This window comes from Apostichopus japonicus, chromosome 21, assembly GCF_037975245.1.
Source record: "Apostichopus japonicus isolate 1M-3 chromosome 21, ASM3797524v1, whole genome shotgun sequence".
Lineage (NCBI taxonomy): Eukaryota > Metazoa > Echinodermata > Holothuroidea > Aspidochirotida > Stichopodidae > Apostichopus > Apostichopus japonicus.
The window spans coordinates 20879591-20907084 of record NC_092581.1 but is presented as its reverse complement, the minus strand read 5'-3'; the positions used below and the strand labels follow the sequence as shown (position 1 = coordinate 20907084).

Below are 27494 nucleotides of genomic sequence, written 5' to 3'. Positions count from 1 at the left end.
GGTATATGGAATCAGAAAAATATCGATATGTTTGCACACCCCTTGAAAAAAAATTATATTAATTGTGCGATGAATTTCATTTTCTGTAGTCTAGATATGGGAATAACTCGGGGGGTTCGACTGTACGGACTGAGTGTATTCTTTCTCAACCCCTATCTCCTCCTTATAACTGGATGCCGATACGGAGTACATACACAATGCATGTCAACCTATTGTCACATATACGTAACAAACACCCAGAAGCTGTTGTTAACAATTCGAGCAACTCAATTTTCATGAAATGGTTTGAACTACCAAGGATGTTTATGTAGAAGAAGTGCATGTGTGGTGAAAATGTACGTATAATTACAAACTATAACGTTATATTGACTTGTTGACTATGCGGCTTAAAACTAATACGGAAATAAGGGCATCATGATTGGTCGTTATATTTCACACTCTTCGACACAATAGCTAATCAAGAATAACAGAATACGTTGTCTATCATTGCCTTATGGTAAAAAGCAAAACCAAGAAACAACTGAGTTGTCATCGATATTTGCGCTTGGAAAATTTACTGTCTATTAGATATATGCATTAGATATATCATGGAGCTATCTGTTTATCGCTCCATGGATATATCAAGTAACGGACGAAGACTTGTTAAGTCCTGCGCATGCCATTTAGATAGGAATGTAGTATGGATTTGCACACTGGACGTTTATTGCTTTAACTGACCGTCGAATGGACATGTGTACTATATTGGATATCTTATCTAAAACGCTCCGAGCGCAGGCGCGGATTCGAGGGTTGGTTGGGGATAGAGCAAGGGTACATCCTCCTTTCAACCATCACAAAACGTAGACCTAATCTATAGCCTTTAGTATATTTCCCTCAGAATGCAGCATTTCACATCTGCAATGTTATTGTTTTTCTGGGGCATGACGTTTAGACCCTCCTACATGGGATTCGGCTTCAACGACCTCATGTCCACACCCATCCTTTTAAAAAAAAGAGAGGATCCGCCTGTGAAGTTACATAGTATGCATCTGTATGCATCAGAAGTAGCACTGTATGCATCAGTTACGGGAACTTATCGACGTTGTTTGACAGTCTGGACAATGAAGTTGTTGCATGATGGAACTCTATAGCACGCCTTACAGTAAACACTGATGAGACCATATCACGTGACAACTATATCTATGTTAGGTTTGTTGGGCTTGTGCTTATTGCATACAGCGGTAACATTTGTCAAACTTCTCTTGTTTGGACACTTCGAGGAAATATATTTCGAAGCTATGTAAAAACTTTACACAATCACGGTAAAGGATAAAGGTTATAGTTCCCCATCGCAAAAACTCAAACTAACAAATGTGCCAACAACGAAAAATACAACATCAAAACACAACAGAGAGGGAAATTGCACGTAGACCATTACCTTTTACTTCCCTCTTTAACACATTATAAAAAATTGTTAGCTTCCGTGCACGATTCACATCCCTTACAACCTTTTATAAATAAAGCGATGATATTCGTAAAGACACGTGGCACTGTAGTATTACGTAAAGACATGGTTATGACGACTGAACATGTGATTTGAGCCTTCTTTGAAAATTCAGAAACAAACACAACTTTGATCAATTCGAAGACAAGTAAACAGACACATACAGAAGAGAGAAACAAAAACAATGGAAGTTAAGTTCTGTCCTGAATGGGAGTATCCTAAATATTTGGTCTATGATATAAAAATTACTCAGCCTATAATTGCGCTTTTTTTGAGATACGCTCGCACGTCGTACGTATTTCCGATTAAGAAAGCCGTAAAAAGAAATCAGTGTGCAAAACTTGTTAACGACCTGAACGTCCATTTTGTATTATTGTCATCTGCTAAGTAATTAGCCTAATGGAGTAAGATACACAATTAATGCAGATATATGACGGACTTGCTTTTATAATGAACATGAATCAATACAGAAAACCAACAATTAAGGACCCTCTCAAGTTCTGTGTCTACAGCCAAACTACGCTACTTTTTCTTTATATGTCATTTGTTAGAATACCCGTTGCCTTATATATAGTAGTAGTAGTAAGTTGAGTCTCGTCTATCCGACATGCTCAGTGATTAATCTCCGCCACGTATCACGATCTTGTGCAAGGTTTATTGCTTCCTCGAAATTGTTAATGTTAATGTCCTTAAATTGCGACTTTATACACCCTTATATATATATATATCCCGCTCATTTATTGTCAAAGTATTAACATGGAGGTATATTATACACTAACAAACAAAAAAGACCTCTAGAAAAACCTGGTTATGTGAAACTTTGTAAGGAAATCTTTGTCAAACAAACTTACAACGTATGCTGTAAGCTGAAATGTAGCTGCAACTTACTTGAATGGAGAATAGCGGAAATGAAACTTATGCTGCTCCGTAGAACGCGTAGGTGCATACCTATATTTAGTATCGTGATTACATTGTGCTAATGTATACACTTAGTAATAGCGCGGGATGTTGAATTGTCTGTATGTAGTATGCAGACGATCACTAATTCTGAATCATAGCCTATGTGTAGGCTTACCAATTAACCGATTGCAAAACTTCTTTAAACACCCACGTTTGGTTTCGAAAGCGACAGAAGAGAAAAAAGCCTACTTAACGTATCTATTTCGTGCTGTTTGGAATAATGATTTCACAATAAACTTGTCCAGGTACGCATGCTGAGATGGAAATCGTGTCCATACATGTTAGGAACGGATGCTTAATCCTAAACAGAAGCAAAGAGCTAAGCTATTGCAATATTTTGATTACACTGCAGAACTATTAACAGGTTTAACTAGAACTTGTGTGAAACTCAGATCATGCAGGTCACCAGCCCGAAAAAATTGTTAAAATAAGGGAGGCAGGCGGGGGGGGGGGTGGTGGTGGCGCCAGGGGGGGGGGGGGCGGTGTCAAGGACGGGTGTAGGGCAGTGGGAAGTGAGAACTGGGGCATAAATTGTTACTCCTCTTTGCAACTAGCAGAGCGAGTGTCTTGGAACAACCGGCGCATTAGCGCCTCGGATGAAACCTACGACTCTCCTTTGTGACCAAGATGAAATATGCGCATCGACCTTGCGACGCCTCGGACCCAGCGGTAAAACCAGTTCCGAGCAAATTCCCGTGTAGACCAATTTGATCCGGAGGTTGGGAAGGTATATCACTGCAAATGATATGCATGTAAGCGACTGAATGATCGTGAGAACCCAGTTTCTAATGGGGTTACACATAATCACAACCATGGTTGTTCAAAGACCCTTAACTTGCTGACCAAATCGCAGACTAACAAATTGCTATTAATTTAATAGCTATGAATATGAACACTTGTCGAAGAAATAATTAGGGCCCTTCTTATGATTAATATTTTATCAGGAGGGAGGGGGGAGGGGAGTTTTTATGCAAGGTGTTGTGGCGTACGTATTTGCCTTTTAATATACAAAAATGCCCTTTATTGGTAGAATAGTTATAAAGAACTAATTTTTACACTGTTTTTTTAACAGTTTTGAAATATTTTCTTCCAAATAAGCATTCAATCTGTCTTCTCATGTAAGGTAACTTTGATCTCAGTCTGCTGCCTGTAGGAGGTCCTAAAATGATGACTTATAGGGAAGATCTTTACTTAAGTATGTCATACATACATACACACATTCACACACACACACTTACATAACCAAATTGTTATAGGTTTTAAGCCTTTCAAGATTGTTCACCATTAAAATATGCTTCATGTTTGAAATACTTATTTAAGGCTTAATTGATTATGACGTCTGCTCCTCACGGTACAAACGTGAATGTGAGGGTTAATACTGACATTATTTGATACATTCTAATAACTCAGCTGCCGAAACATTGGATGACATTCATCGCCATTCTGCCCGTGACTAATATAATTATACACTGTGAAGCATGATATTTGAGGACATGACAGTCTTCATATAGAATGTTCGTATTCGTTCGTGTGTAATAGTATCAATACCAAGATGAAATTGGTGCAATATACTCAGATATATATGGAATTTCATTGGCAAAGAGTTGCAAACTTGATTACAAAACAATACGTGGTCGCAAAGAACCATCCATCTAACCGGAGTAGCAAGATTTCCCTATGTTTCTGCGAATATCCTGTTACCGTTTTCACGTACAGTAATCCCGTCTGCACACAAAGCATATGTCGTTGTGTTAAGAGTCCATGGATGTGATATGTGTGGGCGAAAAAACAGTCATAACTCGTTTCAATGTAGTACCGGTTTCCAGTATACCAGGACCCTGTTATCCGGAAAATTCCGGGTTCCGCCCTTTCCTTCGACGTAATAGGAATAACAACAGTGTATGGTTAAAACCTCGTATGTCAGGCATTGACAAGATAGTCAAGGTCAAGCTCACTGTCAACTCGAACGATTTGCTTGGGCGTAATTGTGACGTCACGTTTTTTGATGATGTATTGGTTGTGTACAGATAGATATTTACTTTGCCGATTGACGTGCTATTGTATGTCCTATATCAGTGCGTATATTGGCCTACATTTTTACACCGTACATGACATTGCCTGCACCAAAGAAAACGTGCACAGTGTGTAGTCCACGGAACTCTTTAGGGATTTCCTATGGGGTCCGCTTTATAGACGTGGGGGGGGGGGGGTGAACGGGGTTTACGAAAACAGAGACAAATTCTGTGTGTGTTAGATCTCGTACGTGTAGTTCCCGTGATCCCAATGAGCAATTTAAGTATCGCGCAACAAACTATCAATATTGCAAATAGCGTCGCCAGACAATTCATTCTTATGGGGGGGGGGGGGGAGGGGCACAAGGAGGACACAACACTTAATTAGGAGGCACAATGTTTATTTGTGAATGCCGTCCTGGAGTAGTGGCCTAAAGGGAGGAGAGGGGGTCCCCCTGATGTGCAAAATCTTTGATTAATTAAGGGTCCTGAGATGCACTCTGGTGCTATATAGCCTATTGCAACTTGAAGTAACTTTATGTTCAAGCTTTCTCGGGCTTATTCTGTCCGTTATTTAGATTTTTAATTGCGGCGGATATAAAAGTTATATGCTACAGAAAATGGCAATAAACCGTTTTGCTTTGATAATTTTTTTTTAAGTGAGAGTGTTGAAATTGAAATTCATGTAGGGTGGTAGTGAAGTTTAAGCACTAATTGTTAATGAGGAAACAACTGGTTATTGTGATGGTTGGTGGAAAGAATTTTTACGGAAGAACATTATACGTTTCGTCCTTTGTAAGAAAGGTTTTTGTTTGAGTATTTTTTTAACACTACAAATCGTTACTGTGTGTGTGTGTGGGGGGGGGGGCACGTGTTTTTGGGGAGGGCCAGTGCTCCGCAGGCCAACCCTTGGTGACAAGCATTCCATCATTAAAGCATTTGGCCTCACTGACTATTGTGATTGTAACGTTAGACACCACGAGGCCCTGTACATTCGACAACTTCCTATGCGTTACTTATAGGTAAGTAATAGGTATCAATCGATGCTATGCTACAAAGAAATAAATAAAGAAGAACAGGGAGGTTTAGATGCTTTACTTATCACATTCCATAAATATATTAATTATAATAACATCTGCAAACTTGTCGACTCTTTATTAGGGTTTCTCTGTTTCATTGATTGCACGCCTTTTATTAGTTATTCTAATACCATGTGTTTCAAATTTTTTCTGCTTTTTATGATTAATGATGCTTAGTTGCAAAATGGTCTTATTATATGGCTTAAATGGTCTTATATTTTGTGATTTATTTTGTTTGCTGTTGTTGTTCAAGTTGCTTTTTGGCAGGGGTCTAAACGGTCTTGTATTTTGTGATTTATTTTGTTTGCTATTGTTGTTCAAGTTGCTTATTGGCAGGGGTCTAAATACCAGAAAATTTTGGTTCGGTGACCAACCTTATGCAGCAGTTTAAATATATTAAATATAATTATCAGTTGAGTAATAACCTTAAATACTGCATCAGTGTTAACCTTGTGTTTTACGTAAGGTAATAAATATTTACTCTTAATTTTAGCGTTCCAAGAAACCGTCCTATCGTCATGATTACCTAAAATGAAGGTTATTCCGTATGGAAGGGAGATGTTTATATTGGAATGAAGATACCGCGGTATTTTAATACTTATTAATGGTAGAACTGTTAATCTGTCCAAAGGTTTGTTTATCTAAAGCAGACACGGTACTACGTCACTGAATTAATGCACATCTAATTTGTGGTTTGGTTAGTACTTTCAAGTTCAAGAGTAAACAGAGTTCAAAGTTCACGTAAACAGCAGATTCAATGAAAACTTCCTCCTCTTTTCTCCCAGGATCAAGTTTCGACTGTCATATAAGGATGGGGATGGGGTGGGGGTGGATGGGAGAGGGTTGTTTTTGATGCACAGGGATTTGGCCCAGTCCTCATCGTCATGGCCATTGTTAACATTCACTTTCGGAAGAGTAAGACTTCTCGCGAGGGCATCCAGAGGTGTGTGTTTTTTACCTCACGCAAAAATTCAAAAGTGTTTACAAGAATAAATATAAGTTATAGCCGAAGACCTCACAACTCCTGTATGGGTTCACGGCTTCAATCATTCGAGGCCCACATCCCCATCTGTAGCAAATTTCTGGACCCGCCTCTGAACCTTCCATAAAGGTCATGCCCCTACCTAAATCAGTCGATGGAAATTCAAAGTTTCCCAAATCCCCTGCAGCCTTTTTGCACACCACTAGCAGTCAGTTTACCTACTTGTCTAACATGATGCACTGCTAGGTCAGTCCCGATATCAATGTCCAAAATATATACAGGCTAGTAATCAATAATCTGCTAACGTATAGTTTTGCAAGATGTCAGCAATAATAATTTGATTTGATAAATTGACTACCTTTTCTCAAAGTCTGCATGACATTAAAAACGTATATATGCTATAGTATTAACTATATAATCCATAGTATTAACTATATAATCCTCAGTGTGACCAGTGGTTATATGCAAGAGCAATGATATATATATATATTTATATATATATATATATGTATATATATATATATATATACACATATATATAAGTGAAAATCGATAAATTTATATATATATATATATATATATATATATATATATATATATATATATATATATAAATGAAAACGTAATGAGAAGGAAATCCAGAAAAAAACAGCCTACACCGGGATTCGAACCCGGGCCTCCTGCTTTGTACGCGGACACCCTAACAAACTAGGCCATGGACGCTAATTGTATGTCCAGAGGTTCGAAACCGGTAAGGAAGGTCGTAATTTCACTGTGGGCGTTTGACACCTGTATCGAACAATACTAGTTCTGTTTTTCGTGACATATTTTGCCCCACTCTAGAGATCAAACATGATGCTAACCAACTCGAAAATCATTTGTGATTCCTAAAGCCGGATATATATATATATATATATATATATATATACATTGATTTAGGTAGGGGCATGGACCTTTATGGAAGGGCCAAAGGCGGGTCCAGAAAGTTGCTAAAGATTGGGATGTGGGCCTCGAATGATTGCGGACACCCTAACCACTAGGCTATGGACGCTGATTGTATGTCTAGAGGTTCGAAATCGGTAAGGCTATAGTCCTAATTCCACCGTAGGCGGATATACATGGCTCTGTGCAAGCAGACGAGTGAGTGATGGCGCTCTTAAGTTTCAACCTATTTGAAGCATCGAAACTGAAATGAGGTTACTCTGTACACTATTAGGCAGTGACATATTCACTCCTCTATCGATTTAAAAGGATATGTTTCAGATTCCACGGTTTGATCTTATAGTCCACTATCACTATTTTAATCATAACTAGAAATATAAGCGAAAAAATGTTGACATTCTTGAATCTTGAAAGGGAGCGAAGGAAGTAAGGAATGAATTTGTGAACTCGATGACATTAAGTTACCTGCAGAGAAATCGTTCCACTGAATGATCGTAATAAAACAACTTTTATTCTTCCTAGTCGTTTCCTGTCGGTTCTGTTCTAATTTTCTCCCATATTCATCTTTTAAATATTTACATCGCTTCTTTCGTACCAGAGTCAACAATTGTAACGTTGGCGAAGCATGGTGTGCCTTGATTTCCAATAGTGTCTCGGTAAACATTATACATATTTAAAGTATTTTAGGGTAGTTAAAGATATCGTGTTATGAATTCAGGATATCTTTGAATGAATGAGACACATCTAGATCTATATGTATCATTGATTGATATTGATTGATTATCGCGGTGAACAAAAAGGAATGTAAAATTAGGTACAGTGAGTAAGTCAGTTTTGAACGCTGACAATGTCTCTGATAAGAGTTTGTCTCCTTGAAAAACTTTATTTTTAGCATCTGTGTACAATTAGTTCAACATTTCGATTGCTTAACTTTAATGTATGCAAATACAGACGCCGTAAAAGGGAATAAAGCTATGAGAGACGATCAAAATGGCAACTAATGGTTACATATTAATAGAAATATGTGACATTCTTACCAATACATTTACATTATTTTAAAATGTATTTATATAAATTCCAATGCATAGTTTTGCTTGAATGTCTTGATTTCATCTGTGTATAATGAATATAAAAATCTCGAATAATTTTTGAAGGATATGCAGAAAGTATTAAAAGAAAGGAAAACATTCAAACTGCGCACATTTTTTTACTAATTAAGCAATAAAAAAACATCAATCAGTCCACAATTATATCCGCCCTACTATTGTCATTATTTGAAGGAATAATATCTAAGGTTCTTCATAATGAAGCGTCGGGACTACATATGGATAAATGGTGTTGAATATGAGCCACTAGTCAACTGTTGTCAATATGCAACCGATGTTTTGGAGAAGTTACAAGAATTTATAAAACAATGGATTAATATTAACATTTATGCCTTCACTGAGGAGCCTACGTCACCACATATTTTAACAATGGAATGACATTACACACACACACACCCATGTTGGTTTCCATTCCAACCGAGGACCCCATTGTATTTTCCATTGTTTAAATCCACGTACCCTAACCTTAACAATACCCCATACAATAGAAATTCTTCTGAGGACGTGGTGATTCTTTAGAAATCACAACCGAGGACCTGGAATTCTTTTGTTCAAGTCCTCGGTCAGATAGAAAAGCAAACGCACACACGCACACACACACACACACACACACACATATATATATATATATATATATATATATATATATATATATATATATATATGTACACCCTATGATTAAACACTCTTACGCAGCTCCAGTAAAACTTCACCAATGACCCGGCAATGCATTAAACATTATTTACAAAAAAAAAATATGTATCAAAAATGGAGAAAGAAAATGCAACATTTTAACTGTCAAGACGTATCCCCGCCACCCTCACCGTCAAATCCACTACTAGGTAACACAAATATCACAATTTTTTGGCCAGTATTAGTATGTGTTATCATCTATCCAATCTAGATAGTTATGCACTCGTGTGTAGACTCCAGGGTAATTTGGTTCTGCACAACTATTTCCCCAGCTGACAATACCGATGACTTCAAAGAAACCGTTGTTATCTACCACAACAGGGCCGCCACTGTCACCCTGTGGAAACGACAATCGACAGTAGATATTCAAGTCTTATTATGAAATAATAATGATGATGACGATAAAGATCATAAGCATAAGCATAACCATAAGCATAACCATAAGCATAACCATAACCATAGTCATCACCATAACCATAACCATAACCATAATCATAAGCATAAACATAAGCATAAACATTGTCACAGGTCAGGTATCGTTTAAGATATTTAAGGTCACGTTAATATATATCTGTTTGGGTGAAGACTACCCTGTGATAAATTTACATTCATTTTCTACGCTAAAGGTTTCCTTGGCACAAGGCTGGTGTCCATGCGAGGTATATGCATATATTTGCCTATCAATGGCATGTGGTATTAAGGAATGTTTTAGTTATGCGGGCTATTGTGTTAGCATGCTGTCTGGAAATAGGGCGGTGTGGTTCTCTGCAAGCTAGCAATTGGTTAGTGTCGTATGTCCAATTCTTGTTGTACGTGGGATACTTCGTGTTCCCAACCTGTATTCTCAACTGGGTTACTTTGTGTGTCCAATTCTTGTTGTACGTGGGATATTTCGTGTTCCCAACCTGTATTCTCAACTGGGATACTTTGTGGGCCCAATTCTTGTTGTACGTGGGATACTTCGTGTTCCCAACCTGTATTCTCATCTGGGGTTACTTTGTGGGCCCAATTCTTGTTCTACGTGGGATACTTCGTGATCCCAACCTGTATTCTCATCTGGGTTACTTTGTGGGCCCATTCTTGTTGTACGTGGGATACTTCGTGTTCCCAACCTGTATTCTCAACTGGGTTACTTTGTGTGCCCATTCTTGTTGTACGTGGGATACTTCGTGATCCCAACCTGTATTCTCAACTGGGTTACTTTGTGTGCCCATTCTTGTTCTACGTGGGATACTTCGTGTACCCAACCTGTATTCTCAACTGGGTTACTCTGTGTGCCCAATTCTTGTTGTACGTGGGATACTTCGTGATCCCAACCTGCATTCTCAACTGGGTTACTCTGTGTGCCCAATTCTTGTTGTACGTGGGTTACTTCGTGTTCCCAACCTGTATTGTATACTTGGGCTACTTCGTGTGCCCAAGAAGTTGATATTAACCGGACTGCTTTGCGTCCCGAGGTTCGTAACCGACCCATCAGCCATAGGCTACTCTCAATCAAGGGCGGCGGAAGCACTTTTAATCTGGGGGGGCACCGACATCAAAGGGCACTTTGCAGAAATTCGATTGGACTGATGCAGCCTTATATTTAGTACCCTTTATAACTCTTATTGTATTATCTTATTTGCGTATACACATCACTCCATCAACGCCCCCCCACCCCCCCCCCCTCAAGGAAAATATGCATACTAGCACTGCAATATCCAATGTGCAAATTGGGAATCAAGGAACAAGTCTTCTTTTGAGACAAAATGAGGTGAAATCATGCTAGTTGCTAATGTAGGAACCTTCCGAATTAGAGTTTATTTCTTGTTAATATCTTAACAAATTTTTTGCATTTGAAATAGCTTTGAGTTTGACCCACAGGAATTCATTAAAAGTCACGGGCTTAGCCAGGATTTGCAAAGCTGTATGCACGATTATCTGAGCGGAGCACCACCATCGGTTGGCGCGGAGCGTACAAGAAAATTTTTGGTTTTACAAACCCCTCAGATGGCCGGAAACGGCCCTTCCCGAGTGTTCATTCTGGTTCCCTGGCCTCTTGCTAACTTGAGACACCTCAATTTTTATGTAGAAAAAGGGCACATTTTTAACCTGAGGAAAAGTGGGGGGGCACGTGCCCCCTGTGCCCCCCCGGTTCCGCCGCCCTTGCTCTCAATTGTATCACCGCTGAGCTACCCAGGCAAAACCGGGCGAACGCCAGTTCATTATATCTTAAACGATACCTGACCTGTGACACGTTGCCTGGGTAGCTCAGCGGTGATACGTTTGAGAGTAGCCTATGGCTGACGGGTCGGTTACGAACCTCGGGACGCAAAGCAGTCCGGTTAATATTCGTATTCATAATCATAATTATTATTATTATTATTTTTATTATTATTATTATTATTATTATTTTTATTATTATTATTATTATTATTATTATTATTATTATTATTATTATTATTATTATTATTATCATCATAATCGTAAACATAATCATAAGTATAATCATAAGCATAGTCATAAACATAATCATAATCATAATCAAATTCATAATCATAATCATAATCATAATTATAATCATAACCATAACCATACACATAATAAAAATCATGACCATAACTATACACATAATCATGATCATGATCATAATCATAATCATAAGCATAATCATAAGTATAAGCATAACCATAAGCATACATTTTAAATATGTTTAATATTTTTAAGTTTTAAAGGAGAGGATGGAAGCATGACAGAAATCACAACCTTTGGAATCCACTTGAACATGCAAATAGCGAACCCTCACCTGACAATTATCTATGCCACCTTCTGGTAACCCTGCACAGAACATACAACATTCTATGACATCACCATCATACCAATCAGGTTGATTACACGTATTCGTATCGATGATTGGCACACTGATCTCCTGTAATGTTTCATCTGAAATGATATTTCCAGAAAATCATAAATTTATTAATCTCTACCTTGTAGGCGAAAAGAAATATCTTCAGAGAGGCAAACGTTTAGAAACAAACAAAGAAACAAAACAAACAATTTAAGTGGGAAATCTGAAAGAAATACATGAAATAAATAAAATCATTCCTGTTCGTGAATATTCCTCTAGTAAACATGACCGAAATTCAATTGAAAAATATTTATTTTACTTTGGAAGCCGAGGTTTGAAACCACTTCCAATGTAGTTTAGGTCCATATGTAATGATTATATTGAGACCTCTTGAAATGAAAATGGCGACACCTGCGGTAGTTGAAATAAATGCTTAAGGTAATACCTTCTTGTTCTCCCCATCCTGTTATCCAGACAGACGTCCCTGCTGGCCAATCTTGGGAAGGCAGACAGGCAGGCAGTATAAAATCGTTGAATTCGACATCACCCGATAGTCTCAACAAGGCAATGTCATTGATATTGTTGGAACGGTTATAGTAGGGATGAATTAAGATGTCGAAAACGGTGAAATTTTGTTGGCTGTCATCAACAGTATCAATCCGATGATTTCCGAGGACTACTTTGTACCCTTCCACAACGATATTGTCATCACTATATGAACAACAAAATCGAAAGTACAAAACTTAAAGTTTGAAACAACAGAAAAATGAAAGAAACAGGAAAACAAAGGGTGGTGGTGGGGTGGGGTGGGGGTAATGGATTTAGTTTCAAAACGCGGTAACCATGTTTAAGGCACAACTTTTCTTTGTTAAAATAACACGTTTTTCCCCATTATGCGACATAAAGATGAGAAGTTACGGTTCGCAATTTGCATGGGGTATTAGTTCCCTACTATTCAAAAGAAACACTTAGAAAATGCGACTTAGGACTTAGTCGTTGAAGGTGGTTCCCATGTAAGGGAGGGGGATGGAGTCAAAATTAAAATACAACACTGCAATTCGAGTTTCAAAAAAGTATAGATTTAGACATTACAGAGTCGACATTTTCAATGTCCCATCTGAGACACTTCTGCATCTACAGAAGTAAGCTTTTCTGGTGAAGACCTAATAACCATCCGTTTTTTTGCTCCTCATGTTTTGATATACCTACACCACTAGCTCATTATAGAATCTCCAGGATTTTACTTACTCATAACAGTGTGCTGCACTGAGCACCCATCTTTTGTTCAGAAGAGTTCCACCGCATGTATGCATCTCGGATCCACCATGATCACGAATACTTACTTGCCAGGGCCACTCGCCAGGTTGAGCTGCAGCACCACCGACAATGAGAGAAGAGAATTGCGTTTGGAAACCACATCCTATATTCGAAAACAAGTAAAAAAGAAGTGCTCATGGATAACTAGTCTGATGGAACACTTCAAATTACATGGTAAACTTATTATTACAGGAATACGTAGTACCTGTTTATATCCAGAGATATTTTGTCTATTCAGATGAAATAGTAGTCTTATTTTTAATTTACATTTTTTTAAACCACATTGTTTCATTTTTTCTCTTGAACATAATATACATTATGTAATAAACCTTTTTGTATCTCTTTATCAATTTAGTATTTCCATTTTCTATAATCATACCACAAAACCTTTATTTGTATATAAGTGAAATTTAAGTTTCAAAGTTCAGGACTGATCGACGCCTCAAGATCAAAGCTTCCATCTTGGTTTGATAAAGAAGATTCATCGTACGGAACGAATAGTACTAATTAGTGAGTAAGCAAACCCTCAAAGTTTGTGACGTGTAACCACCACGATAACCTACAATCTATTGAGTGTAAGTGCAGACCCGTGGAAGTCTGTGAGCCAGTCAGTCTGTTCGGCCGTTTTCTATATCAAAAGGTGTGTGGATCACAAGTGATATGGATACAAAGTTCAATATCAGCACATGTTAGATGTTTCGTTCTACAACAACCCCACTGTTTAAATGACTTTGATCGTGGTAGGCCTATAGTGATATTCCCAACTATTATTGTATCTATGATTTAGGTCCCTAGCTTATGCCAGTTTTACTAGCATCAAATTCAAATGTGAATACATGGGCGTATATATCCTTCTTGGGGCTAACTCTTTAATAGGTAGGGAGAGGGATAGGGGGGTATGTTCGTTGTACACGTTTCATTATTTTTATTTATCTATTTCGTTGGAAGCTCTCTTTTTCACTCAGCGAGATCGATACCATTAAAGACGTTTCCATGTTCGACGTTGTTTTCTACTTTCGTGCATATCATTACAAAGTCAGCAATCTGGCATGCAATAATTTAATCAGGTTACTCTTCAAATGCATAGGGTCTTCAAATTAAGCGATTGTCAGCAGTTATATTACATTGATATAAAAGTATACTTGCTATTGGATACAAACTTGCAAGAATAAAACTCTTACGATAAATACAACCCTCTGATAATTTTCACATGGTATCGAATTATGAAAGCGAAAATCTCGAAGCTACAAAAATCCATCCAGAGGTATCGGTCAATTAAATCTATGTGCCTGTAGCTAAAATAAGTTTTGTTTTGAACTTCATAAGCTTTCACAACCTAACCCCCAACCAAGCATATGCTATTCATAGGAAATCGTCTGGTTTGTGAAGGATAAATGCGAAGGACATTTATAAATGATCTGTGCTTAAGACATGAATCTATGTTTTGGAAATCAGAAAAGGATACGAAAAGCGTGAATTGAAGTGGCTGGTTACCTCGCTCATGCATTAGTGAGCATCGTTACGCTGTGCAGAAGTAGTCGGTACACCGTCTACATGTTATTACAACTTGGGGAGCAGTTTATTTAAAATACCATTTTTACCATCGCATTCTTCCTCATCTTCTCCATTGGCGCAGTCAGAGTATCCATCACAGAACCAGTAACTATAAATGCAGGTCCCATCGTTACAAACAAAGTGGTCCGGATCACAAGTGTTGGCTGAAATGTTAACACACGACGCAAAGTTACATAATTACATGGCAGTATTTAACGGAAGATGTCAAACAGTATAACTGCGAACAGTGCATATCAGTTAACTGAATGGGTATGTTTGAATGATGTGAAACAACATGCATTCGCATGAACCAATACATATCCGTTACTTGTTAACTGCTTGGAGGTCTCACAGGCTTAGTAACGCAGTGAAGGATATATAGTCTTTATACCTAAGTATTGCACACTTCTGGAAATTGTTTTCGTCTTAATTGGATGGTATTTAATGTATGCATGCAAAATTTTTACCATCGCATTCTTCCTCATCTTCTCCATTGGCGCAGTCAGAGTATCCATCACAGAACCAAAAACCAGGAATGCAGGTCCCATCGTTACAAAGAAAGTTTTCCGGATCACAAGTGTTGTCTGACATGTTAACACACGACGAAAGGTTACCTAACTACATTGCAGTATTTAACGGAAGATGTCGAACAGTATAACTTCGAACAGTATAACTTCGAACAGTGCATATCAGTTAATGAATGGGCCATTTTGAATGATGTCTAGACCTCAGTGAAATATATAATTTTCATACATAACTTCACAACTTGGAAAACTGACATATTGCAAGTTGGAGAGTATTTAATATTAGAATCATTGTTACCGTCACATCCTATCTCGTCTTCTCCATAATCACAGTCATAGTAACCATCACAGACTGAGTAATCTGAAATACAGGTCCCGTCGTAACAAAAAAAGCTGTCTGGATCACAAGTGCTAACTGGAATTTCAAGAAAAAAATACGTACAATTACCAAAGTACATATTTTCATATCCGTTAGTCGTTTAATCTTTTCATAACTCAAAGGCCTAGTAAAACGTTGAAGAATATATAACTTTTCTGCCCAAATATTGATGAATTTTAAATTGTTATCTTGCAAAGTGGACGGTATTTAGGCTTATACATAGTGAATGATGAAGTGTTAAGTCCTACATATGTCAAATTGAAATGCTTATATAAACATAGTTACCTTCACATTCTATCTCGTCTTCTCCGTAATCACAGTCATAGTAACCATCACAGACTGAGTAGTCTGAAATGCAGGTTCCGTCGTAACAATAAAAGCTGTCTGGATCACAAGTGCTAACTGTAATATCAAGGAAATAGAAAGAGAATACTATTTATATGAACCGATGAATGTCCGTTTACTGTTAACTGCTTGGATGAGAGAGCGTATGATATAACATAAAAACCTAAATATTGGACATCATGCAAATTTCAGAGTATTAAATATCAATAATATTATTAAAATCGCATACGCCCTCAACTTCTCCAAAGTAACAGTCATAGTGTCCATCACAAACAGACTAATCTGCAGAGTAATCTAAAGTGACGTAATTGTTGTACGCCTTTAACGACGGAAACAACATGCATTCGCATGAACCAAAACATATCCGTTAAGTGTTAGCTGCTTGCATGAATCACCGGTTTCGTAATGCAGTGAAGATACATAGCATTTATACTTAATATTGCAAACTTCTAGAAATTGTTATCTTGCTAATTGGATGGTATTTAATGTATGCAAGCAACATTTATACCATCGCATTCGTCCTCATCTTCTCCATTGGCGCAGTCAGAGTATCCATCACATAACTAGGAACCAGGAATGTAGGTTCCATCGTTACAAACAAATTGTCCGGATCACAAGTCTTGGCTGACATGTTAACACACGACGCAAAGTTACCTAATTACATTGCAGTATTTAACGGAAGATGTCGAAAGTATAACTTTGAACAGGGCATATCAGTTAACATAATGTGTGTGTTGAATGATGTGTAGACCTCAGTTAAATAAATAAGTTTTGTACATAACTTCACAACTTGGAAAACTGGCATATTACCAGTTGGTGAGTATTTAATATGAGCATCATTGTTACCGTCACATTCTATCTCGTCTTCTCCATAATCACAGTCATAGTAACCATCACAGACTGAGTAATCTGAAATGCAGGTCCCGTCGTAACAAAAAAAGCTGTCTGGATCACAAGTGCTAACTGAAATATCAACGAATAAAAAATACGTACAATTACCAAAGTACACACATTCGTATGAACCAATTCATATCCGTTACTTGTTAGTTGTTTTGATAACTCATAGGCCTAGTTACACATTGAAGGTTATATAACTTCTATCCCCAATATTGATGAATTTTGAATTGGTATCTTTAAAAGTGGATGGTATTTTAGGATTATATATATAGTGAATGATATAACGTTAATTCCTGCATATCTTAAATTGTAATATTGCAATTTTGATGTTTATTTAAAAATCATACCGTCACATTCTATCTCGTCTTCTCCATAATCACAGTCATAGTAACCATCACAGACTGAGTAGTCTGAAATGCAGGTTCCGTCGTAACAATAAAAGCTGTCTGGATCACAAGTGCTAACTGTAATATCAAGGAAATAGAAAGAGAATACTATTTATATGAACCGATGAATGTCCGTTTACTGTTAACTGCTTGGATGAGAGAGCGTATGATATAACATAAAAACCTAAATATTGGACATCATGCAAATTTCAGAGTATTAAATATCAATAATATTATTAAAATCGCATACGCCCTCAACTTCTCCAAAGTAACAGTCATAGTGTCCATCACAAACAGACTAATCTGCAGAGTAATCTAAAGTGACGTAATTGTTGTACGCCTTTAACGACGGAAACAACATGCATTCGCATGAACCAAAACATATCCGTTAAGTGTTAGCTGCTTGCATGAATCACCGGTTTCGTAATGCAGTGAAGATACATAGCATTTATACTTAATATTGCAAACTTCTAGAAATTGTTATCTTGCTAATTGGATGGTATTTAATGTATGCAAGCAACATTTATACCATCGCATTCGTCCTCATCTTCTCCATTGGCGCAGTCAGAGTATCCATCACATAACTAGGAACCAGGAATGTAGGTTCCATCGTTACAAACAAATTGTCCGGATCACAAGTCTTGGCTGACATGTTAACACACGACGCAAAGTTACCTAATTACATTGCAGTATTTAACGGAAGATGTCGAAAGTATAACTTTGAACAGGGCATATCAGTTAACATAATGTGTGTGTTGAATGATGTGTAGACCTCAGTTAAATAAATAAGTTTTGTACATAACTTCACAACTTGGAAAACTGGCATATTACCAGTTGGAGAGTATTTAATATGAGCATCATTGTTACCGTCACATTCTATCTCGTCTTCTCCATAATCACAGTCATAGTAACCATCACAGACTGAGTAATCTGAAATGCAGGTCCCGTCGTAACAAAAAAAGCTGTCTGGATCACAAGTGCTAACTGAAATATCAACGAATAAAAAATACGTACAATTACCAAAGTACACATATACGTATGAACCAATTCATATCCGTTACTTGTTAGTTGTTTTGATAACTCATAGGCCTAGTTACACATTGAAGGTTATATAACTTCTATCCCCAATATTGATGAATTTTGAATTGGTATCTTTAAAAGTGGATGGTATTTTAGGATTATATATATAGTGAATGATATAACGTTAATTCCTGCATATCTTAAATTGTAATATTGCAATTTTGATGTTTATTTAAAAATCATACCGTCACATTCTATCTCGTCTTCTCCATAATCACAGTCATAGTAACCATCACAGACTGAGTAGTCTGAAATGCAGGTTCCGTCGTAACAATAAAAGCTGTCTGGATCACAAGTGCTAACTGTAATATCAAGGAAATAGAAAGAGAATACTATTTATATGAACCGATGAATGTCCGTTTACTGTTAACTGCTTGGATGAGAGAGCGTATGATATAACATAAAAACCTAAATATTGGACATCATGCAAATTTCAGAGTATTAAATATCAATAATATTATTAAAATCGCATACGCCCTCAACTTCTCCAAAGTAACAGTCATAGTGTCCATCACAAACAGACTAATCTGCAGAGTAATCTAAAGTGACGTAATTGTTGTACGCCTTTAACGACGGAAACAACATGCATTCGCATGAACCAAAACATATCCGTTAAGTGTTAGCTGCTTGCATGAATCACCGGTTTCGTAATGCAGTGAAGATACATAGCATTTATACTTAATATTGCAAACTTCTAGAAATTGTTATCTTGCTAATTGGATGGTATTTAATGTATGCAAGCAACATTTATACCATCGCATTCGTCCTCATCTTCTCCATTGGCGCAGTCAGAGTATCCATCACATAACTAGGAACCAGGAATGTAGGTTCCATCGTTACAAACAAATTGTCCGGATCACAAGTCTTGGCTGACATGTTAACACACGACGCAAAGTTACCTAATTACATTGCAGTATTTAACGGAAGATGTCGAAAGTATAACTTTGAACAGGGCATATCAGTTAACATAATGTGTGTGTTGAATGATGTGTAGACCTCAGTTAAATAAATAAGTTTTGTACATAACTTCACAACTTGGAAAACTGGCATATTACCAGTTGGAGAGTATTTAATATGAGCATCATTGTTACCGTCACATTCTATCTCGTCTTCTCCATAATCACAGTCATAGTAACCATCACAGACTGAGTAATCTGAAATGCAGGTCCCGTCGTAACAAAAAAAGCTGTCTGGATCACAAGTGCTAACTGAAATATCAACGAATAAAAAATACGTACAATTACCAAAGTACACATATTCGTATGAACCAATTCATATCCGTTACTTGTTAGTTGTTTTGATAACTCATAGGCCTAGTTACACATTGAAGGTTATATAACTTCTATCCCCAATATTGATGAATTTTGAATTGGTATCTTTAAAAGTGGATGGTATTTTAGGATTACATATATAGTGAATGATATAACGTTAATTCCTGCATATCTTAAATTGTAATATTGCAATTTTGATGTTTATTTAAAAATCATACCGTCACATTCTATCTCGTCTTCTCCATAATCACAGTCATAGTAACCATCACAGACTGAGTAGTCTGAAATGCAGGTTCCGTCGTAACAATAAAAGCTGTCTGGATCACAAGTGCTAACTGTAATATCAAGGAAATAGAAAGAGAATACTATTTATATGAACCGATGAATTTCCGTTTACTGTTAACTGCTTGGATGAGAGAGCGTATGATATAACATAAAAACCTAAATATTGGACATCATGCAAATTTCAGAGTATTAAATATCAATAATATTATTAAAATCGCATACGCCCTCAACTTCTCCAAAGTAACAGTCATAGTGTCCATCACAAACAGACTAATCTGCAGAGTAATCTAAAGTGACGTAATTGTTGTACGCCTTTAACGACGGAAACAACATGCATTCGCATGAACCAAAACATATCCGTTAAGTGTTAGCTGCTTGCATGAATCACCGGTTTCGTAATGCAGTGAAGATACATAGCATTTATACTTAATATTGCAAACTTCTAGAAATTGTTATCTTGCTAATTGGATGGTATTTAATGTATGCAAGCAACATTTATACCATCGCATTCGTCCTCATCTTCTCCATTGGCGCAGTCAGAGTATCCATCACATAACTAGGAACCAGGAATGTAGGTTCCATCGTTACAAACAAATTGTCCGGATCACAAGTCTTGGCTGACATGTTAACACACGACGCAAAGTTACCTAATTACATTGCAGTATTTAACGGAAGATGTCGAAAGTATAACTTTGAACAGGGCATATCAGTTAACATAATGTGTGTGTTGAATGATGTGTAGACCTCAGTTAAATAAATAAGTTTTGTACATAACTTCACAACTTGGAAAACTGGCATATTACCAGTTGGTGAGTATTTAATATGAGCATCATTGTTACCGTCACATTCTATCTCGTCTTCTCCATAATCACAGTCATAGTAACCATCACAGACTGAGTAATCTGAAATGCAGGTCCCGTCGTAACAAAAAAAGCTGTCTGGATCACAAGTGCTAACTGAAATATCAACGAATAAAAAATACGTACAATTACCAAAGTACACACATTCGTATGAACCAATTCATATCCGTTACTTGTTAGTTGTTTTGATAACTCATAGGCCTAGTTACACATTGAAGGTTATATAACTTCTATCCCCAATATTGATGAATTTTGAATTGGTATCTTTAAAAGTGGATGGTATTTTAGGATTATATATATAGTGAATGATATAACGTTAATTCCTGCATATCTTAAATTGTAATATTGCAATTTTGATGTTTATTTAAAAATCATACCGTCACATTCTATCTCGTCTTCTCCATAATCACAGTCATAGTAACCATCACAGACTGAGTAGTCTGAAATGCAGGTTCCGTCGTAACAGAAAAAGCTGTCTGGATCACAAGTGTTAACTTAATTTCAAAAAGGAAAAAAATACGTACAATTACCAAATTACATACATTCATATAAAAATAATTGATATCATTTACTTGTTAAATCTTTGGATAACTCATAGGCCGAGTAATGCGGTGAAGAATATAACTTTTCTGCCCAAATATTGATGAATTTTAAATTGTTATCTTGCAAAGTGGACGGTATTTAATAATAATAATAATAATCAGGTAGTTATTTTAACAACGTTTAAGCGACTACGAACGTGGGAGAAGCCCGCATGGGCTTATGGATCACAACTTGCACGTTTGGTGGCTTCCAATTCATCAGTTTAACTCAAATTTAGAATACTTTTTTTAAGTTTAGATAGTCGTTTCAGATGGGAGAACCGTAGATTGCTCTTGGTTGAAAAACGCAACTTACAATGACTCGGCCGGGAATCGAACCCACGTACCTCCAGATTACTATAACTCATTGTTTCAAATAGCACCGCCTTTATCCACTAGGCCACAGTACCGGTTAGGATTGTATATAGTGAATGGATATAGGATTATATATTTTTGAATGATATCACTTTAATTGCTAAAAATTGCAGATTTTGATGTTTATATAACCATTGTTACCGTCACATTCTATCTCGTCTTCTCCATAATCACAGTCATTGTAACCATCACAGACTGAGTAGTCTGAAATACAGGTCCCGTCGTAACAATAAAAGCTGTCTGGATCACAAGTGCTAACTGAAATATCAAGGAAAAAGAATGAAAATACTAATCGTGGGAACCTATGCATGTCCCTTAATTGTTAACTGCTTGGTTTACAGAGCGTACGATATAACGTATAAACCTAACTATTTAACATCTTGCAAATTTCAGAGTATTTAATATAAATAATATTAATAACATCGCATTCTCCCTCAACTTCTCCAAGGTAACAGTCATATCCCTACAAGGTTCAATATCAGCACATGTTAGGTGTGGCGTTCTACAACAACCCCACTGTTTAAATGACCTTAATTGTGGTAGGCCTATAGTGATATTCCCAACTATTATTGTATCTATGATTTAGGTCCCTAGCTTATGCCAGTTTTACTAGCATTGAAGGTACATTTCCCTCAAATTCAAATGTGAATACATGGGCGTATATATCCTTCTTGGGGCTAACTCTTTAATAGGTAGGGAGAGGGATACGGGGGATATTTTCGTTGTTCACGTTTCATTAATCTTATTTATATATTTCGTTGGAAGCTCTGTTTTTCACTCAACGAGATCGACAACATTAAAGACGTTTCCATGTTCGACGTTGTTTTCTACTTTCGTGCATATCATTTGCAAAGTCAGCAATCTGGCATACAATAATTTAATCAGGTTATTCGTCAAATGCATAGGGTCTTCCGAAGTAAGCGATTGTCAGCAGTTAGTTATATTACCTTGATATAAAAGTATACTCGCTATTGGATAGAAACTTGCAAGAATAAAAATCTTACGATAAAATACAACTCTCTGATAAATTTCACATGGTATCGAATTATGAAAGCGAAAATCTCGAAGCTACAAAAATCCATCCAGAGGTATCGGTCAATTAAATCTATGTGCCTGTAGCTAAAATAAGTTTTGTTTTAAACTTCATAAGCTTTCACAACCTAAAACACAAGCAAGCATATGTTATTCATAGGAAATTGTCTGGTTTGTGAAGGATAAATGCGAAGGAGACGTGAATCTATGTTTTGGAAATCAGAAAAGTGTATGGAAATCGTGAATTGAAGTGGCTGGTTACCTCGCTCATGCATTAGTGAGCATCGTTACACTGTACAGAAATAGTCGGTACACCATCTACATGTTATTACATCTTGGGGAGCAGTTTATTTAAAATACCATTTTTACCATCGCATTCTTCCTCATCTTCTCCATTGGCGCAGTCAGAGTATCCATCACAGAACCAGTAATCATAAATGCAGGTCCCATCGTTACAAACAAATTCGTCCGGATCACAAGTGTTGGCTGAAATGTTAACACACGACGCAAAGTTACATAATTACATGGCAGTATTTAACGGAAGATGTCAAACAGTATAACTTCAAACAGTGCATATCAGTTAACTGAATGGGTATGTTTGAATGATGTGAAACAACATGCATTCGCATGAACCAATACATATCCGTTACTTGTTAACTGCTTGGAGGTCTCACAGGTTTAGTAACGCAGTGTAGGATATATAGTCTTTATACCTAAGTATTGCACACTTCTGGAAATTGTTATCTTGTTAATTGGATGGTATTTAATGTATGCATGCAAAATTTTTACCATCGCATTCTTCCTCATCTTCTCCATTGGCGCAGTCAGAGTATCCATCGCAGAACCAATAACTAGGAATGCAGGTCCCATCGTTACAAAGAAAGTTTTCCGGATCACAAGTGTTGGCTGAAATGTTAACACACGACGACAGGTTACCTAATTACATTGCAGTATTTAACGGAAGATGTCGAACAGTATAACTTCGAACAGTGCATATCAGTTAACTGAATGGGCAAGTTTGAATGATGTGTAGACCTCAGTGAAATATATAATTTTTATACATAACTTCACAACTTTGAAAACTGGCATATTGGCAGTTTGAGAGTATTTAATATTAGAATCATTGTTACCGTCACATTCTATCTCGTCTTCTCCATAATCACAGTCATAGTAACCATCACAGACTGAGTAGTCTGAAATACAGGTCCCGTCGTAACAATCAAAGCTGTCTGGATCACAAGTGCTAACTGGATTTTCAAGAAAAAAATACGTACAATTACCAAAGTAAATATTTTCATATCCGTTAGTCGTTTAATCTTTTCATAACTCATAGGCCTAGTAAAACGTTGAAGAATATATAACTTTTCTGCCCAAATATTGATGAATCTTAAATTGTTATCTTGCAAAGTGGACGGTATTTAGGCTTATAAGTAGTGAATGATGAAGTGTTAAGTCCTACATATGTCAAATTGAAATGCTTATATAAACATAGTTACCTTCACATTCTATCTCGTCTTCTCCGTAATCACAGTCATAGTAACTATCACAGACTGAGTAGTCTGAAATGCAGGTTCCGTCGTAACAATAAAAGCTGTCTGGATCACAAGTGCTAACTGTAATATCAAGGAAATAGAAAGAGAATACTATTTATATGAACCGATGAATGTCCGTTTACTGTTAACTGCTTGGATGAGAGAGCGTATGATATAACATAAAAACCTAAATATTGGACATCATGCAAATTTCAGAGTATTAAATATCAATAATATTATTAACATCGCATACGCCCTGAACTTCTCCAAAGTAACAGTCATAGTGTCCATCACAAACAGACTAATCTGCAGAGTTATCTAAAGTGACGTAATTGTTGTACGCCTTTAACGACGGAAACAACATGCATTCGCATGAACCAAAACATATCCGTTAAGTGTTAGCTGCTTGCATGAATCACCGGTTTCGTAATGCAGTGAAGATACATAGCATTTATACTTAATATTGCAAACTTCTAGAAATTGTTATCTTGCTAATTGGATGGTATTTAATGTATGCAAGCAACATTTATACCATCGCATTCTCCCTCATCTTCTCCATTGGCGCAGTCAAAGTATCCATCACATAACTACAGTAGGAACCAGGAATGTAGGTTCCATCGTTACAAACAAATTGTCCGGATCACAAGTCTTGGCTGACATGTTAACACACGACGCAAAGTTACCTAATTACATTGCAGTATTTAACGGAAGATGTCGAAAGTATAACTTTGAACAGGGCATATCAGTTAACATAATGTGTGTGTTGAATGATGTGTAGACCTCAGTTAAATAAATAAGTTTTGTACATAACTTCACAACTTGGAAAACTGGCATATTGGCAGTTGGAGAGTATTTAATATTAGAATCATTGTTACCGTCACATCCTATCTCGTCTTCTCCATAATCGCAGTCATAGTAACCATCACAGACTGAGTACTCTGAAATGCAGGTCCCGTCGTAACAAAAAAAGCTGTCTGGATCACAAGTGCTAACTGAAGTATCAACGAATAAAAAATACGTACAATTACCAAAGTACACACATTCGTATGAACCAATTCATATCCGTTACTTGTTAGTAGTTTTGATAACTCATAGGCCTAGTTACACATTGAAGGTTATATAACTTCTATCCCCAATTATTGATGAATTTTGAATTGGTATCTTTAAAAGTGGATGGTATTTTAGGATTATATATATAGTGAATGATATAACGTTAATTCCTGCATATCTTAAATTGTAATATTGCAATTTTGATGTTTATTTAAAAATCATACCGTCACATTCTATCTCGTCTTCTCCATAATCACAGTCATAGAAACCATCACAGACTGAGTAGTCTGAAATGCAGGTCCCGACGTAACAAAAAAAGCTGTCTGGATCACAAGTGTTAACTTAATTTCAAAAAGGAAAAAATACGTACAATTACCAAATTACATACATTCATATAAAAATAATTGATATCATTTACTTGTTAAATTTTTGGATAACTCATAGTCCGAGTAATGCGGTGAAGAATATAACTTTTCTGCCCAAATATTGATGGATTTTAAATTGTTATCTTGCAAAGTGGACGGTATTTAATAATAATAATAATAATCAGGTAGTTATTTTAACAACGTTTAAGCGACTACGAATGTGGGAGAAGCCCGCATGGGCTTATGGATCACAACTTGCACGTTTGGTGGCTTCCAATTCATCAGTTTAACTCAAATTTAGAATATTTTTTTAAGTTTAGATAGTCGTTTCAGATGGGAGAACCGTAGATTGCTCTTGGTTGAAAAACGCAACTTACAATGACTCGGCCGAGAATCGAACCCACGTACCTCCAGATTGCTATAACTCATTGTTTCAAATAGCACCGCCTTTATCCACTAGGCCACAGCACCGGTTAGGATTGTATATAGTGAATGGATATAGGATTATATATTTTTGAACGATATAACTTTAATTGCTAAAAATTGCAGATTTTGATGTTTATATAACCATTGTTACCGTCACATCCTATCTCGTCCTCTCCATAATCACAGTCATAGTAACCATCACAGACTGAGTAGTCTGAAATACAGGTCCCGACGTAACAATAAAAGCTGTCTGGATCACAAGTGCTAACTGAAATATCAAGGAAAAAGAATGAAAATACTAATCGTGGGAACCTATGCATGTCCCTTAATTGTTAACTGCTTGGTTGGCAGAGCGTACGATATAACGTATAAACCTAACTATTTAACACTTTGCAAATTTCAGAGTATTTAATATAAATAATATTGATAACATCGCATTCTCCCTCATCTTCTCCAAGGTAACAGTCATATCCTTACAAAGTTCAATATCAGCACATGTTAGGTGTGGCGTTCTACAACAACCCCACTGTTTAAATGACCTTAATTGTGGTAGTCCTATAGTAATATTCCCAACTATTATTGTATCTATGATTTAGGTCCCTAGCTTATGCCAGTTTTACTAGCATTGAAGGTACATTTCCCTCAAATTCAAATGTGAATACATGGGCGTATATATCCTTCTTGGGGCTAACTCTTTAATAGGTAGGGAGAGGGATAGGGGGATATTTTCGTTGTTCACGTTTCATATATAACTTTTCTGCCCAAATATTGATGAATCTTAAATTGTTATCTTGCAAAGTGGACGGTATTTAGGCTTATAAATAGTGAATGATGAAGTGTTAAGTCCTACATATGTCAAATTGAAATGCTTATATAAACATAGTTACCTTCACATTCTATCTCGTCTTCTCCATAATCACAGTCATAGTAGCCATCACAGACTGAGTAGTCTGAAATACAGGTCCCGTCGTAACAAAAAAAGCTGTCTGGATCACAAGTGCTAACTGAAATATCAACGAATAAAAAATACGTACAATTACCAAAGTACACACATTCGTATGAACCAATTCATATCCGTTACTTGTTAGTTGTTTTGATAACTCATAGGCCTAGTTACACATTGAAGGGTATATAACTTCTATCCCCAATAT

The 27494-nt window shown here is 36.6% G+C and overlaps 1 protein-coding gene across 1 annotated transcript in view; it reads right to left on the bottom strand.

The window, feature by feature from the left end:
* Positions 1-8306: 8306 nt before the first annotated feature.
* Positions 8307-27494, bottom strand: part of LOC139963222 (uncharacterized) — a 166240-nt gene continuing 147052 nt past the window's right edge. The window contains exons 53-60 of the mRNA XM_071963803.1: positions 24467-24583; positions 24101-24217; positions 23760-23876; positions 23340-23456; positions 13333-13504; positions 12530-12795; positions 12043-12179; positions 8307-9594 (exon numbers count right to left, since the gene is read on the bottom strand). Coding sequence (XP_071819904.1) covers positions 9439-9594; positions 12043-12179; positions 12530-12795; positions 13333-13504; positions 23340-23456; positions 23760-23876; positions 24101-24217; positions 24467-24583 — 1199 coding nt within the window. The 3' untranslated portion in view covers positions 8307-9438. The remainder of the gene's footprint in view (positions 9595-12042; positions 12180-12529; positions 12796-13332; positions 13505-23339; positions 23457-23759; positions 23877-24100; positions 24218-24466; positions 24584-27494) is intronic.